General features: G+C 36.6%; 1 protein-coding gene across 2 annotated transcripts in view; it reads right to left on the bottom strand.

Annotated features, from left to right (window-relative positions):
* The window catches only part of TNC (tenascin C), a 94322-nt gene that overhangs the window by 37666 nt on the left and 38165 nt on the right, over positions 1-18491 (bottom strand). The window contains exons 4-11 of one of the 2 annotated variants that reach the window (XM_075184706.1): positions 17527-17790; positions 15831-15946; positions 13632-13785; positions 7306-7569; positions 3675-3860; positions 3477-3566; positions 3131-3394; positions 380-652 (exon numbers count right to left, since the gene is read on the bottom strand). In XM_075184706.1, coding sequence (XP_075040807.1) covers positions 380-652; positions 3131-3394; positions 3477-3566; positions 3675-3860; positions 7306-7569; positions 13632-13785; positions 15831-15946; positions 17527-17790 — 1611 coding nt within the window. The remainder of the gene's footprint in view (positions 1-379; positions 653-3130; positions 3395-3476; positions 3567-3674; positions 3861-7305; positions 7570-13631; positions 13786-15830; positions 15947-17526; positions 17791-18491) is intronic. The other variant, XM_075184707.1, reaches the window with a different exon arrangement.

Here is an 18491-nt window from a genome sequence, read left to right as displayed (position 1 = left end):
GGAGAATATATATATATAATATCATGCTAATTGGCAACTGAAAATATTTGTTATGAATAGCACCTAAACTTGAGTTTTATCTTGCCTATTTTCTTCTCTTACATTACTCATTTTACTTTAAAATGAAATATTAAGCAAGTGAAAAGCTCTGAAATATATATGCAGCTCAGTTGATTTAAAAAGCCCATGTTTACAGGGTGTGATATCCCATCATTTCAAAGCAATGAACTTAACAAGCAGGTGATAGAAAGCTGTAACACGGCTATTGTGATCCTAAAGCCAGTGCAGGTGCAAATCATGTGCAGTGGTATAAAGGTGGTGGGAAGCAGAAGCAGCAGTGATGACCAGAAGTTTTTTTAAATATTCTGATCATAGGTACCTGTGACAGCCTCAGCAAAGAGAGGCTTAGTGTTAGATCCCTTAACCACACCATGCAGTGTGATTCGATATTTTGTAGCCGGGATCAGGTCCGGCACTTCCAAAGTCCGAAGTTCTCCAGGAACCACAATAATTTGTGGTTCTTCTTCTTCTTCTTTATCCTGAACCTGAATCACAAATTTCTCATAGTTGCTTTCTGGAGCTATCCACGTGAGTCTAAACGTGTCCCAGCTGACTTGGGACACCTGTAAGTCGCCCAGCTCACGTGGCACTTCTGAATATGAGAATATGCTACTGTTAGTTACGGTATTTTGTGTAGACGATTAAAACATACATTCTCACTTGGACAGCTTTATATGCATTCAATAATTTTTCTATTGCTTTGCCAATAAAATAAAAAATTATAGCAAGATTGAGTTTATCAATCTGTTGTCAAATAAAATTACTTGTACTTGTTTCTGTCCATTAAAGCCGAAGTTCTAAAAGATTTGTATTTTGAGCATAGGAATGTGAGCAGCTTTGAGCTTTCACATATATATCTGACCCTTGTAACCAAATACAAGTAAGATACTATTCAATGCATTACTTTTTGTGTTCATATAAATATATGCAATTCAGCAGTCTTTCAAATGCAAAATAACATAAAACACAGTTTGCTAACAAAACAGCTACAAACACCACTTATTACTAAAACAAGAGTCAATATATTGAATCAGAGCCGTATTTAGACCTCAGGGGGCCCTAGGCAAGATACTGGTTTGGGGCCCCCTCCCTGAAAAAATCCATAGCACTATAGTTTTTTAGCATAACATATACCCCTATTCAGGGGCTGGCTGGCAGACTTTAGCCCGGGGGGGCAAGCATATAGCACTGGCCCATAAGTAGCGGCCCATTTTTAAAGGGTAGTCTCACCGCCGGCCCTGGGAGGGCGCTCTGAGGACTGCTGGGCCCTAGGCAATTGCCTAGGTTGCCTTGTGGTAAATCCGGCCCTGTATTGAATGTATGCTATGGAAGCAGCTATGAGGATCCTGACTTTAGATTTAAATTTCAACTGAAATACCTCAGAATGTGTTGTCCCAAAAGCCATATAAACTATATAAGGTTATAATGTTGCACATAATCAACAACAGACAGTAGCATAAGTGGTAAAAAAAATGATGGGTTACATAATTTGCAGAGAGGAAAAGTTAACAAAACCCAATTATTTCACATATTGAGTTTATTATTCCCACTTTCTCGGTGTATTTGCCTCACAGAAAGAACTTGTGAAATAATAAACCTACACTTTTATGAACACAATCAGTTGCATCATGAATACCAGAATTGTATTCAAACTGCTCAGCTGGGATCCTCATGTCAAAATCAAATTTAAGATCGTCCCTGAAACAAGGAATTGCTTCATACTTAAACTTGTTAAAATGGTCTTTAAAGCTTAATATTATTTTTCCACTTTACTGCACAGAAACACTGACATCTTATGACTAGAACCCTAAGGCTGGTTCCTGGAACATGGATGGATGGGAGATCGGCTCTGTTTCATTTGGTTTGTCAGTATTTGTCTCACATGATGAATACATCAAAACCAGATGAAAGAAATTAAATCATCAGACCCCTCCTTTCAGTAATAGCACCAGACCACACCTTCCATTCATAGTATTCCCTTATGTTTAACTGTTGGGAAAACTCTATGCAATTCTGAAGATTGCACCAACTAACACAGCTATTGGTAATATTGATTTCAATTATAGTAGCAAACTGATCTTAACTGCACTATATATACTTAGAAACATGCATCACAGAAATAATTTATGTTTGTATAATAAAAGTGCTTGCAAATAAATATGAGTGCAATGATCAAGTTATTCCCATGTTATATATTAGAATAGCTTTGCATTTAATGTCTTTTGTATGTCTGAAAACTCAGATGTTACTAAATAATGGGAAATAAAAAAATGGTCAAGGTGCACAAATGTCATTATTATTAAATGGACATTTTTAATGCTTCTACTTCTGCTAGCATAACATTGGGGTTTCAACACTGATATCATCACTGTCCTCATTATGCAAATATATGGGTTAAATTCTCCAGTCTTTTATGCCTGGATAATTCTAAATTGAATGACAGCTAAACAACTTCACTCACTAGGCACCCAGAAGACTGGAGTCCTGGAGATGTATTAATTATGAAGAATCAGCTCTCCCAGAAACCCCAATGATTTTAGTATTTGCTATTTGGATGAAGTAGGAAGAATTAAAATAATCAATGTTCCCTTTTGTCATCTCTGTGTCAGTTGTTAATATCAGGTACGTTTATTTAACAGCTATGGGAGAAAGTGAAAGAGTAAAGTTTTAATGGGAGAAATTATACATTAAAAAACATAACATCATCTGCAAAAAAAAGAGAAGGTCAATATATAAATACAAGATAGGAGAAACAAAGGTTTATTATACATTGTCTGTTGAAGCCCAATATGACACATTCACGCTGTAGAAAACTGTTGAAGGCTGAAAAAAAACTCTGTGGGTTGGAAATTTAAATGAGATGAACACATTTGAAATAATTTTCTTGCTGTACAAAAGTATGGACACCGTGCGTTTCAAGTAACAAGTAGATGAAGCAAGGGTTCTTAGAAAATAACAATTACTTTCCTCTTTTCTCATTTTTTAATATTTGTTAATTCCTTAATCAATATCTCTACACAAGATTGACAAACTAGAAGACAGATATTATGGACTGTGCTAAGTTACTTACCGGTACTTCCAGTCACAGATGCTGGCTTACTCTTGTGTCTGCCTTTCTCTGCAACAAGAGAAATGCTATATTCTTTACCAGGTTCAAGCCCAGTTAATACAAAGGAGTTGGCATTTCCTGGAACTTGGACTTCATTCTCGAGGCCACCACTAGTAATATAGGTTAGTCTGTAATGATCAAACTTAGCTACAGGTATTATCCACTTCAGATTTAAAGTAGTTTCAGTGGCACCGGTGATTTCCAAATCTTTGGGTGCATCCATATCTGAAATAAATAAAATAATATGTTAATGCCCATCTCTGTGTCCTACAACAAAATTATTATCTAATGGTTTGTAATGTCATACCAGTTGCAGCATTGATAGTAGCAGGAGAACTTTCTTTGTCTTGTTTCACTGCTGTCAGTCCTATGCCATACTCTGTTCCTGGTCTCAAACCTAGGAAACACATATTTAGATACAGTAGTGTGTAAAAAGCCATCATCTGAGTCCATTAATCACTGTTTAATTTGAAAAATGACATAACCAACTTTAAAACTGTCTGACCTGTAAGAGTAACCTTGGTGGTAGCCTGGTTACTCCTGGGAATTGTTATTTCTTCATGGTCTCCTCCTGAGAGTGGTGCAAACTTAATTCTGTAATAGTCAATCTTGGCCAAGGTGTTTTTCCAATCTAGAGTGATACTGTTGTCAGTATGTGACACTTTTCTCAGGTTCTTGGGAGTGTCTAGATCTTTAAGAAATAAGATAAATAAAATTTATGAAAAATCTACAACATTTCTGAAAATTACCTTTTCATTTTTTTGTCAATCGAACTTTGCAACCACATGAAAGTATGGAAACCCAAGTTTCATTGATATTTATGTTTAGTTGGTAATGTGTTTCATTTAATTTAAAAAGTCTGATAAATGTTAATTTGTTTGTCTTTCCATTGTACTTGGCACTAATAGCTCTACTTTTCTGGAAGACTAACAAATTATGTAAAACGGCAAGCTGGCAATTAAATGTTAAGGCTAAAATCTATGTTTGTGTTTAGTGCAATTTAAACGTTATTTAAACAGTATATACACATAAAAATGTTATTTATGACTGCACTTTTTATTTAAATTAAGGAACAGTAATGGGTACCTAGTTCTCACCCAGTCATGTATCCTTAAATGGGTATTGGAGAGAAATGTGCCATAAGTCCTGGAGGCAATGTTTGTGCAAACCTGGTGCTAGGGTGCCACTATATCTATCTATCTATCTATCTATCTATCTATCTATCTATCTATCTCTCTCTCTCTCTCTCTCTATATATATATATATATATATATATATATATATATATCAGCAGCAGCAGCTATTTATATACCGCTACTAATTACACAGCGCTGTACAGAGAACTCATTCACATCAGTCCCTGTTCCATTGGAGCTTACAGTCTAAATTCCCTAACGTACACACACAGAGAGACATATATATATATGTATATATGTATATATATATCCCAATTGTAAAGCGCTACGGAATTTGCTGGCGCTATATAAATAAATGTTGATGTTGATGATGATGTATATGTATATATATATATATATATATGTATATTTATAGATAGATAGATAGATAGATTACAATTTAAAGGTTACACATGTTTATAGTTTAATGAGCTTCATTGAAATTCATCTTCAATAAACATTCAATTAGAGATTGTAAAATGTGCACGAGAGTATATTACAAGAAATTTGATGCTAATATGCTTTCAACCACATGCCACGTCTTCAGATGGTTGGTAAATGTTCCTAAAATTAATTTTTGCACACTGAACTAGAACTGTACTAAGAAGTTTGATTGTGAGCCAGAGGCCAGAATGATGATTGATACATTAAAAACAGAAAGTTATGAGTATATTTAATAGGAAACTTCTTTACAAGAAGTAAGAAGAGGCGGTGAATCTTTATTACAGCCTAAAGTAAGAAAAAGAAGAATATCCAGCAATGTGAATATAATAAGCAGTTTGTGGGACATATGAGAAAGAGATAATTGTTATAACATTGTAACTAGTAGCAGCAAACAGAGCCTATGTAAACATTTCTTAGTTTATCATGACCAGAGATTGTATGGAATGATTTGTCACACTAAGCTGGAAAGGTGGGAATTACATGTAGGATATGACCTGCATGGAAACTATGTGGATTACCCTTCTGGCTCATTTTGGCTTGAATAATGAGATTCCATATTTCCTTTTAACTGAGGATGGTTTGATTAGTTTACAGGTTTTACAGGTATAGTTTTTTTCCAATGAAATATTACATTATAAATGTATTTATTATTCATTGACTGTATTGCTACTTAACTAGATTTGATTTTATAATTTGAAGGGGTCATTTTTAAAAAAAAATAATATAATGGCATAGAGATGGTAATTGAAGCATATAGTTCTTTTAACTGTAAAATATAACTACTGTATTTTAATATAATAATTTGTTAAGATCTGAAAGGCCTGGTGGCACAGTGGTTAGCATTGCTGGCTCACAGCACCTGGGCCAAGAGTTCCATTCTAACCAGGGCACTATTTGTGTGGAGTTTGTATAGTCTCCCAGTGTTTGCATGTGTGTGTTCCATGTACTCCACTGCCCCCCCCCCCCAAACAGTGGAAAAACATACTGTTAGGTTAATGTTTGCATCTAGAGTGCAAGCTCTACTGAGACAGGAGCTGATGTGATCTCTGCTTTATAACACAATATAATATAATTTTAATAAATAAGGTCTAATGCATAATTATTATTTATTTACTAGCTCCATATGTAATGAAAATAAAAATGTAAATATTATACTTAATTAAATTACATGACGTTACCACAGTGTGGCAGGAGGATTAAACAATGTTGAGATATCAAGGATCTATCAGGATGTGGCTTTTCATCTGTACACAAAGTATTTTAGGATTTTGGATTTGGATTATATGGAACATGGTTAAGTTTATATTAGCTCTGAACCTTTTGAACCTTTGGGGCATGGACTTCACAAGACCTCTGAAGCTGTCCTTTGGTATCTGGCACCAAGACATTAGCAGCGGATCCTTTAAGTCCTCTAAGTTGCGAGGTGGGGCCTCCATGGCTCTGACTTGTTTCTCCAGCACATCCCACAGATGCTCAATTGGATTTAGATCTGGGGAATTTGGAGGCCAAGTCATCACCTTGAACTCTCTGTCATATTCCTCAAACAATTCCTAAACAATTTCTGCAATGTGACAGTGTGTGCTCTAGGCAAAGTTCTGCTGGGAAACCTTGGGTCCAGGCATTCATGAGGATGTAACTTTGACACGTACCACATACTTAAATATTGTTGCAGTATGCCCTTTCATGGCAATGGTATTCCCTGGTGGTAGTGGCCTCTTTCAGCAGGATAATGTGCCCTGTCACACTGCAAAAATTGTTCAGGAATGGTTTGAGGAACACGAAGAGTTCAAGGTGTTGACTTGACCTGTAAATTCCACAGAACAAGTCTGAGCCATGGAGGCCCTAGCTCGCAACTAACATATATAATCCTTATTATCATTTCATGTTTTTTTATTTCCTATTGAATTATTTTATTTATTTTTTATGCTTTTTACTTGTTTACATATACCTGCAGTATCCCTCTAATTAAAACAATTGAATGGGGTCCCAATAACTGGCAGTTTTAGTCTGTACATCAACTATATTCGTTTAATAGTATTTAGGTTTTTATCAAATGCAATAAAATGGTTTGTTTTATAATTAGTTCCTCTCCTTTTTATATCATTGGGCATTTTAAGGTGATCACATTTCTTCTACTATCATTGTAGCTGATTTATTAACAGGCAGAGATTTAAGTTAAACCTTAACTTATACTCTGTACTTGAATGGGAAACTTTGATATAGTTCTTTTCTGTCAATAATAGATTGATGACAAATTCTTCCACTATTAAAAGAAGGTTAATTTGTATTGCTAATCATATTTTACATTATATCTTCAGTACTGTTACTTTAAAATCAAACTGGCATCTTCCAGCATGCATGTAAGACAACGTTTTATTGGGACTGTTGTCAAGAAATGTTTATTAAAATGCATAAATGATGTCTAAGAGTGTAGTAAAATTATATTTGGGTCATCTGTAGATTCATGTATATGTGAAAGAGGCAAATATTGAATGTTTTGTAGGCAGTCTTGAATACCTGTTGTAAAAGTCTCCGATACAGGAGAACTTGTCATTTCTCCACGTCGAGATATTAAGATCACCTCATACTCTGTGTCTGGTTTTAGGTTGTTCATGGAATACTGGTTTTCATCTTCAGAAAGTTCTACTGTAGTCCTGGGCTCATTTCCTGTTCCATAGGTTAGAGAAATGCCATCGATTTCAGCCAAAGGTTTAACCCATGTTATTAAAGCAGAAGTGTCTGTAACATCTTTCACATCAACTTCACTTGGGGCATCCAATCCTGAAAAAGATTACAGCCTAAATTCAGAAAATACTCCAGTGCCAGGTTAACAATTGCTAGTGTCTGTCTGAAAGTGAACGTTAAATAGGGCATTGCATTTGATGTTTAAAACAACATTTTGTAATATATAAAAATACTGTGTATGTATATGAAAACTTCCGTATCATTACAGGAAATAGAATTTATACTTAAATTTGTGTATTTCCAACATGCATTTGCTATGAAGTAGGATTGTGTTTGAAATGTAGAAGGAAGCATAAAAGTATTTTCCCTATGGAATGCCAACCTTGGGTGGTCTTAGAAGTATTTGCAGCAGTTTCCTTGACTGCGACCTGTACTTTTTTTCAATAGAAGTTATATGTTGAATGGAAAATGGAAAACTTTAAAATTAATCTGGAATACATGTATAAACAAATATAAAGATGCATACTTAACAGATCATTTCAAAATTGAATGTCTGAATGTATACAATCTAAAGACATTTTACTATTACATTTAAGTTTTTAGTCCACATCACTGCAAACTATGGCCATTTTCGGCACTTGAACGATAGCTGAAGTGTAGAGATAAGTTGTGTTGAAACTCAAAATATGTGACAGAACAGGCTAGCTGTTTTTGCATAGGTGTCACGTACAACTAATACAATCTTTGGAAAATTGCACTGTTTTTGTAAATGGACTTTTTGTCAAATCATAGCCAATGAATAAAGCAATACACTGATGGTCAATTTATTTTGCTCATGTTGCGGGACTGGGGTAGGAGTGGGAACACTACAGTCAACATTATGTCTGAAAAACATGCAAAATTACATGGCTAAACTCCTTCTATTTACTCATACCTCATTGTTAGAATGGCGGAACGGGTCACTTCATCAGTCTTGGGGGTATATTTACTAAAATGCAGGTTTGAAAAAGTGGAGATGTTGCCTATAGCAACCAATCAGATTCAAGTTAACATTTATTTAGTTCATTCTATACAATGACAGCTAGAATTTGATTGGTTGCTATAGGCAACTTCTTCGCTGTTTCAAGCCCGCCATATAGTAAATATACTCTTTGGAGTAATTTAGATCTTCAATTTGTCATTATCAATTGATCTCCTAGTTCTCTCCTGATTTCCTGTATTTCTAGCGTGCAATCCCTGTGCTTCCCTAGTCACACTGTTTGACACATCTGTCAGCTGTCAGATCTCCACTTGATTTTTACTCTTTACCTTGTTCAGCAAACATTTCTCTCCCTTCACCCTACAGTCTTTCTCTCCTCCAGAAAATTATTTCAGCCCCTCTGTCTTGTCTCTCTCTTTTTGTTTCCAGGCAAAGCAAACAAAGTTTTTACTTAATTTACTACTGCTTCAATTTTCCTGTAACAAAGCTGGGGACCAGATTTACAAATAGTTCATTTCTTTCATATTCACTTAACTATGCTCTCCCTCGTGGGTTTTTACAAACAGCAGCCCCCCCCCCCCCCCCACATCAGTTCTTCCTTGCTCTCCTGTATCTCATTGTATATAGTTCCTAGTATCCCAGTATTCTCATTCTAATTACTCCCACAGACATTTGCATGCCATTTCTGCGTAAAGTATTAATTTGAGTCATATATTCCTTTGCTCAATTTAAGTTACTTAATTCTTGCCTTGCCCCTTACCTGTACTCTGTTTTCCATTGATTTTTGTTAAATGTATGTTACTTTAACAATGCCAAACCCTTCATTTGATTTGCCCTATCATTCAATCCAAATACTTTGTTAGCTCATAAATCATTTTCAGACATTCCCATGGGTATAGCTAGAAATGTCAGTACCCTTTAGCAAAATTGTGATAGAGCCCTGTACACGCCATGAAAAGTAATACCCACCACAATGTCTGCTCCATCCCCAGTCAGGATCCATAAAGTTAGGTCAAAATGATCTCTAATATATTAAAACATCAGTTGTTTAATTTTATAGCATATCTAGCTATCAATTAGGCTTCTTTAAAAATGAAAGAGTTGGATTGTGAGTGTGTCAATGGTTTGAGGTAGTGATGTGAGAAATTTTCACAATCATTCCCCAAAATATTTGCCTTGTTCCGCATTTGACCATGGTATGTCACAACTGACCTTCCCAAAAAACATAACACAGCAGAATGAATTGGTCATGCACCCAGTTCTTTGTATAGATTAGAAATTCGGCATATGTGATTTTACAAATACAGTGCAGAGTGGCAATCCATTGAATGGCTAAGCAAAAGTGAAAATCAACGATAGCATTTGTGGAATTTTGCACCAGTGAGGAATTAACTGTTTCACTGTGAAAATAGATGCACGTCAAATCCACTCATCTCTAGTTTGGGGATAGAGTGCTGACTAAATGGATAACTGACTAAAGTGCACTTTGTGTGTGACTAGCATAGGTTCATAGATTCCTCAAAGAAATGTCCTTGGGAATTGTACTGACATTGGCAGCGTTGATAGTTTATGAATAATTCCAGAATACCTTCTATCTACAGCAGGCCTGGCCAACCTGTGGCTCTCCAGGTGTTTGTAAAACTACAAGTCTCAACATGCTCTGTCAGCTATAGTCTGGCTTTCACCTGGCAATGCATGCTGGGGCTTGTAGTTTCACAACACCTGGAGAGCCACAGGTTGACCAGGCCTGATCTACAGCAAAGCTCATTGAGCTTTTTAACGTACCCTAAGTACATTTAGGTTAGCTAATTTAACAAACAATATTTATTTGGCTTATAGAAAGGATGTCTATATTTCCTCATATGCAAGAGCAATGCCTGATCTATAGCTTGTTTTGCAGAATGTTTGTTTCAGGAATTGTGTGGAAGAAAAGCCACATCATTCATTGATTATCCTGTTTGTATCTTGCTATATGTCAAAAATGAAAGGCAAAAGCAGGGTTCTAGCACACCACTAACAGTGCACAACTTGATGCTTTTGTTTCCTTTGGCTAGAGGATTATGGAATAGCATAGTGAAAGTAAGCAATTATTATTATTATAAATACGGAATACTTCACAGAATATCGTTAGCTAATGAATGTTGTCTTTATATTTTTGTAAAGATAGATTTATTGCCTTCCTGCCTGTAACGAAGATCATTTTAATGTTAAACTTTTACAACAAACTTCTGTTTTCTCAGATTTATGTACATTAGTCCTTCAGGGATGCCTTGAACTGTGCATAGGGGATTTGAGGCAAGAAGTTTTGAAATACAGTGCCATAAAACATGATGGATTTTCCAGGCACCATTTATGTGGTTTTCTCCCCCCACCTCAGTTCTCACTAAGGGTCCTAAAGATGTATTGATTTATAGCATTCATTTCCATTCACAAGCCTCTGCAACTATGGGGGAACAGACATGTTCGTGTTTAGTCTGATTAAATGGAATGTGTCTAACCGTGTACAGAAATAGGTCATGATTGATATTTTTACATTGTGTGACGAGGCAGCTGGCTTGACTAAAGTATTCACCACCCTCTCTATTGGCGCTCATAATCATGTGTTTTCATTTCCACTCAGGCCTACAGTTTTAACACTGAGCTCTTTGTCACAAGGACCAGTGGTCAGACATAATGTAGGAAGAAATATTTCTTGTGTAATGTAACATTTCCAATTAATTCTTCTCATTTTATGACCTAATGTTGATCCAGTGTGAAAAAGCATCTTGTAGCATAGACAAGAGCGCCTTGGCGTGGCGGATGGCTTAAACATACATTTGCAAATGTGTGCAACAAAGACTTTTGCATTTTTATCTACAGTAGAAATGGCAGATCTGTTGGTGGCTATAGCAGTGTGCTGGGGGAAAAACTGTTGTGTGTATGTTCCTTGCAGGATAACCCCACCCTTTCAAGCACCTGTTATGGCCTAGAAATTGATTTGAGCAGCTTCCACTTCTGTATTTGTCTGAGAGGCATGTTGGTGTCAGTAGCTGAGAGGGGGTACTGGCACTGAATTGCTGTTTGGAGGCTTCTGGGGTACCTCTTTGGTAAGTTGGCTCTCAATTTAAAAACACATATGTATGGCCCAAATATATGGGACTCTCATTGTTTAGAGTAGGACCATCCTATTAGCAAAAGCGCCTTGGCGTGGCGGATGGCTTAAACATACATTTGCAAATGTGTGCAACAAAGACTTTTGCATTTTTATCTACAGTAGAAATGGCAGATCTGTTGCTGGCTATAGCAGTGTGCTGGGGGAAAAAATGTTGTGTGTTTGTTCCCAGCATAGACAGTATGAAAGAAATAAAGCTATATGGGAATGTATTTAATCTTGTAAGCTTTCTAGAAATATACAATACTTTACTCCAGTATAAGTGGTCCTAAAGCTGGCCACACACGATACTACAGAAAATATTTTGATGATATTGTGGTATCTGTCATAGGCAAACTGAGGGGGGTTTCCTGGTGCCTGGAAACCCACTCCAAGCCTGGGGCACTGTGTATTTGAGGTGGCTGGACCCTGCCCCCGCTTCACTCAGCTCTGCTTGAAAAGGGGAGAGCTGCATGCACCTAACAGTAGTTCAAACAGCATTGCCCATGTATATAATGGGGATAGGAAGTGTTGGAGAGCAGCCAAGCACTGTCTAAAATTATAGCCACTCCCCCATGCATGCTGGTCACGCCCACTGGCGGCGTGGTGTGGAAACCCCCCTCTACAAATCCTGCGTTTGCCTCTGTCTTTAGTGCAAAGCAACTGCAGTGTTCTGTACTGATCTTATGGAAAATGTTATTATCAGGCAAGTTGAAAAAATGACCGATATAAGTCTTTTATATAAAGTCATCTTCTGGTCTCACTCAGGCCCCAATGATGCAAGAAGAAATCTGCAAGATAGCACTGACTGCCGAATTGCCAGACTTTGTCCAGTTTGGGCAATTATACTTGTGGCACAATTGGACAGTCAGTCTGTTGCTTGGGTCTCAGGCTGTGCATTAGGATCTGAGCACTGTCATATTTTACTCGCTTTTTTAACTACTAGATATTGGGATAATGTTTGGGTTAAATAGCATATATTAAATTATTTGTATTTGTTAAGACAGGGATAGCTGTAGTCTATTATCTGTGCCATAACTGTACTGTCTGCTACATTAAATTGTGCTGTGTATGGTTTTGACAGTGTTATGAATTACAGTACAAGATATTATGGAACAGTAAATGGTATAACATTATAATAATCACTGTTAAGAGTAATACTATATATGTGAAGGAAAAGGAGAACAAAAAACAACACAAATAATTATTGAGTGCTATCAGTAAATGACAAAGAGCAAAGTGCTCAACAGTGACTGTATCCACTGCATAAATTCTTGTGACTTTGCCTCTGAAATCATTTTGTTTCAAAATAATATGGAAGATATCAGACGAGGGACGGAACAGAGGTCAAGTGGACAATTGTCCCCTCCTTGAACTCTCTTGTTTTTACATATGAAAATCAGCACTGAAACCCTGATGGGGCTTCTTTTTGACACTTAGGGGTATATTTACTAAACTGCAGGTTTGAAAAAGTGGAGATGTTGCCTATAGCAGCCAATCAAGTTCAAGCTGTCATTTTGTAGGATGTACTAAATTAATGATAACTAGAATCTAATTGGTTGCTATAGGCAACATCTCCACTGTTTCAAACCCGCAGTTTCGTAAATATACCCCATAGTCTCTGGGGGCTATTATCCTGAAGTTTCTCACCTATATGAACTGTCAAATAACAAATTGCAATGCAATGCTTCATGGGAAAAAAACTCAGATCTATGATTATCTTACAGGAAGCTACATCTGTTGATCCATATTCCTTACCATGATAACCTATTACTGTAAATAGTAGCTGGCACTGTGTTACTTTGTTACCATGATCCATTCATCTTTGCTCTCCCTAGGGGCAAAAGTTGTCACCGCTAAATTGAAAGACATATGTAAAAGCTACTCATTTGTCTTTTCCCTCAAACGATGACACAGTTTAAATGTCTAAATCTGTTTGTGTTACCTAAAGTAATACATTATTGAATATGTTTTTTGTACTTTTATACAAAAAAAACATACTTTTGCATTCAATAAAAAAAAATACATTATTTAATTTGCCAACTTTACTTGTGGTGGTGATCTTGGTTAAAGCTGGTCCTTGTGTATTGTTTTTCACAACATGTATTGATACTTCATAGGTCTCCCCTGGTGCCAGTCCGTGTTGCACGTAAGATGTTATAGGTCTTTCCAAGCTAGTGCTTATCTCTCCATTTAATTTTTTCTGCCAAAAAAATAATATTGTGAAACAAAAGCAAATGTTTTAAATAAATACTTAATTACTGGAAGATTCAATATCTCAGCCAGGGAAAAAACATAATAATAAATTTTCCTTGAAAATAAAATGGAAAATGGACCAATTAACCTACATTTAGGCATCTGCAGTTCAAGAACAGCTGGACAGCCAATTCAAACCTGTTTACATTCTAAGACATTTCTGGGCTCTAATTTTTTTTTCGCCAAATCAATTTTAAAAATGTATTTTCATTCCTGTACACAGAACATGTGTAGTTTCAGAGGTACTGAAATCAACATGTAAAGAGCAAGTATAGCCACTATTTGACAACATAATTATGCCAAAGTCAATTTGTAACTGTGATAATTATGTACATTAAATAACTAGAGTGCTTAAAATTCACTAAATATATCCATCTGCTGTCTTTCACACCTTTGTAACCATTTAAGGATGGATGTGATTATGTAACAGGGCATATATAAGACTGAATAACAGTTTGTAACACTTGTCTGAAGGGCCTCATTTACGAAGTGCACTTGATGTGCTCTTTGGTTTTGAACTGGTATTCCAGGAACCCTTTTCATTAGATAAAACATTTAATTTTTTCTCTTACATTACTGATCTGTGTAGCCTCATTTATAGCTTAGATTATTCATAAGATTGATGGGGATAATGGGGAATGTCACTATTACACATGTAGCTTTTGTGTGTTACATTGCTCAGGGTTCATCTCGAAATGCGCTTTTCCTCTGAAGTGCAAAATAGAGGCACAAAATGGATTGCTTTAAAAGGATAGGATGAGAACCAAAAGCTACCAGCTCTGAGCTGGTCCAAAATGTAAGTCCTTTTGGAGAGTGAAAATGGCCATTTGTCCATCTGCACAACAAAGAAAGTCCACTAAAATGCACCCTCTCACGTACTTTATCTTGTTTCCATTGTGCAAAATGATTTCTTGTTTTTGCATTGCTCCAGAAAGCCAGATGCTCTGCTGACCTCACTCAGCCTTATTTCCCCCCTTAACATCTTCTTTTCCACAAATGCCCTAATAACAATTTCTGAAAATTTCAGGTTTGGGATTTAGTGGTCCTTTAACAGCAATGGGTGCAGAACTAGTTCTACATGAATAGATCCTTATTATTATCCTTGATATGCCTGGGTATTATAATTGAATATTGAAACATGAGGATACCACATTATTTTTTAAATGAACATATAAGGGGGAGTTCAAATGGAAGTAACGTGGCCGTTGTATGAAGGTACTCCGAGGCAGTGGCGGAACTACCATTGGTGTGGCAGGTGCAGTGCACCGGGGCCCATGGAGATAAAAGGGCCCGCTGCATGGCAGATGCAAAGGGTTGGGGGCCCCGGTTCCCTCCTCCCCGCCTCCCTGCACCGGGGCCCACAGTTCGCTAGTTCCACCTCTGTTCCGAGGGGATATTTCCATATTTCCTCGCATGCCAAGAAGGTGCAAAGGAAAATGAGCGGAGATTTCTTATGGTGGCACATCGCTTCCAATTCACTGCACTGTTAGAGGAATCTTAGAACAAGTTGGATGTATGAACTTAATTTCATATAGAGGTGTATATGGACCTACAATTCCCCCGCACAATTTTCACAGGAGAGTTTATACCATAATTTGTGTTGTTGTCCACTGTGTAACTCTGTCGGGGCTTATTGTATGCCTTCATTCCTCTCCTCAAATCATGACAATGTCCTTGTCTTATACAGTCCTGTTCTCACTAACACAACCATACAAGCATACAAATAGGGTGAAATACGGGACTAGCACTGTTATATTATATAACCATGTGAAGTATACAGATAAATATATACCTGATTTTATTATTAAAAAGTCCTAAAAAAAACAAAATTGAGTCATTGCTATGGGTAACATTGTCCTTTTTTTTATAACATTAGCTGAAAATATCTTCATTAATTCTTCAGACAAAATACATGAATTTGTGACAGTTGCACTGAGTTTAGATTTCCAACATTTCTTAAAGGAAAACTAACATAGAAACATATTTGCTTACCGTGTTCTGGAAGATAAGTTTCCAAGTATCAAAAGAGATATCCAGTGGTTCCCATTCCACCTCAACAAATGTTTCCTTCACAGATTTAAATCTCAGATCATCTGTGGTGGGCAGGTCTATAAAACACAGTGCATTTTTGTTCAGTTTAGGTTCAGTCTGCTCAGTTATGGGTCCATTACTCAGATATTATACAGCTCTAAATGACATTTTAATGAAAAGTAATAACAAACGGGGTATTATCAAACTTTTGAATGTGACAAAATAAATAATACACTTGCAAGCCTAGACATATATACAATTATAATTTATTTATCGTTAACCTTATTTTATATACTGAAAACATATTCCATATCACTCTGCAAAGGGAATGTTTTCAATTCTTAACATCAGTCCCTGGAACAGTGGCTTAACCTACCAATATTTTTTTTGCCTATGGGAAGAAATCCAGGGAGATAAAGAAAACTCCACATAGATGCTTCTCTGGTCAAAATAGACCCAATGGCCCCAGTGATGTGAGGCAGCAATACTAACCACCCTATTTTGTGCCTGACTATTATATAGTCTCATATCTGTTAGCATGTTAATATGAAACCACTATCATGTGCTGTGTCTAGTATGCAGAATTAAATCTGGTGCCAAATCTTATAAATAATTCAAAAAGTGGTTCTAAATCTAATATGGGCAGCCATACTTGTGTCAAGTTTAATATAGAAACCCATACCATCATCTAATATGGTGTGTTGTCTTACATGCAGACCCATATGTGGTGCCAATATGCAGGCTCATATCTGGTACCAATATGCAGGTCCATATCTGATGCCAATATCATGGCCCACATCTGGTGCACATTCTAATAGGCAGGCCTATATGAGTTCCCAGTTTTAATATGCAGAAATATATTTGGTTCTAATGGTAATATGCAGACCCATATCTGGTGCCCAGCCTATCATGTACACCTATATCAGTATTAATTAACCAAAAATAACTGACATTTTAATCTAGTATATTGATTTGATTTGTAAACATGAATGGCAAAAATTATGGTAAATGAAAAGATAACATTTAAAATTTCCTTTTGATGTTTTACACACATTCAACGAGGCAAGTGCTTATGTGATGCCTCAAAGGAATAATGCAATGATAAATGGCAATATAAAGTCACCAGACCATAGCATTAAACAAAGTTTAATGATATGGTCTGGTGAACTGAGGTGAGATATTAATTTTAAGTTATCTCTACAATGCATCTTTTTACTTCAGACACTTCAAGGTAATATTTCTTTGTATTTTATCACCAAAGGAAGTTGCTTGTAACATCTAGGTGTTGGTTTGTGCTTTGTAAATTGAGTGTTTTGTTTAAATCCTTGCTCTAGTCAACCACTCTGCTAAGTAGCCCAGGTACATCTCATTCACCAATTCTCCATCATCCTCCATCCTCATGTGATTACTTGAACTCCACACAGGCAATGAATCAGTGAGCTTGACCCTAGGTCTAACACTGGACTCTTACAGTTTATTTTCTGTGCCTGACAATACCTGTTTATTTCAACGCTCTGTTCTCTTCTGTCTTTGTCTTTATCGAGTTAGTACCCTGATCCTGAGTCTGTCTTATTGTCTGTAATTTGTCAGTCCCCCTGTACATTGACTCCAGCATCTCCTAGTGACAGCGACATGTAAGAGCAAACATTGTACTTACGTGTTGCTACTCTGGCACTAACGGGGATGCTCTTCTGGTCTCTCAGAATGGCATAAACACGGACAAAGTACTCCACACCAGGCTCAAGCTCTTTAAGAGTGGCTGTTGTTTGGTCACCAGGCACTCTGAAGTCAAACTCCAGGCCTCCAGGACTTGTTGGAACGTATGTGATGAGATACTCAGTGACTCTAATTTTGTTGGCCCACTCAAGGTTCATGGTTTGTGTAGTTACATCTGTCACTACTAAGTCTTCTGGTGGTGATACTGTGGGAAAGATATACAAGGTCACACATGATGTATTTTTCCGTCAGTAAACAGTCCATGGAATCTAATATGACATAGATAATGAAGTTATATTGTTAAATGATAAGATAAATAATAAACATAGGTTGGTAAGATCATTAAACACATCAAGACTTTCATCACTATCATATTTGTTTAGGTGGCCACCACTAAACCTGCTATTCAATTAATTACGGAAATTGCTACACACTTTGATACGCTCCAAGCAGCCGAATCACTTCAGGTGTCAGTAGGGCTTGTACACAGGCTCGTGCACACACAGGTCAATAATGGCCATGTTCTGACCCTATTTAGTCAGATTATTATTTGCACCAAGCATGGTTTGGGGACATACATGTTGGAACATTAAATGATATCACTGCTGATTTTAGAGCTTGCGTGGCGAGCATTATACAGCACATCCCAATCCAGCAGTATGGTAATTATAAGAGTATATCCAAGTTAACTTAGAGGAACTAGATCTTATGCTGATCAAAAAATACCAAGAAGTATGAAAAATAGCTGATATCAAATGGGGTACTATTATAATAATAATAAATAACCGAGCAAACTAAAATCTCCAATTAATTATGAGTGCATCCATAAGAGAGCACTGAGCTAGGTCTTTTCCTATCAGAGGATACCAAAACTTAAATTGCTGTTTTGCAAGTTAATGCCACTTC

Source organism: Mixophyes fleayi, chromosome 9 (genome assembly GCF_038048845.1).
Source record: "Mixophyes fleayi isolate aMixFle1 chromosome 9, aMixFle1.hap1, whole genome shotgun sequence".
NCBI lineage: Eukaryota > Metazoa > Chordata > Amphibia > Anura > Limnodynastidae > Mixophyes > Mixophyes fleayi.
Note: the sequence above shows the minus strand (reverse complement) of the source record. Positions and strands in the feature narration are given on the sequence as shown.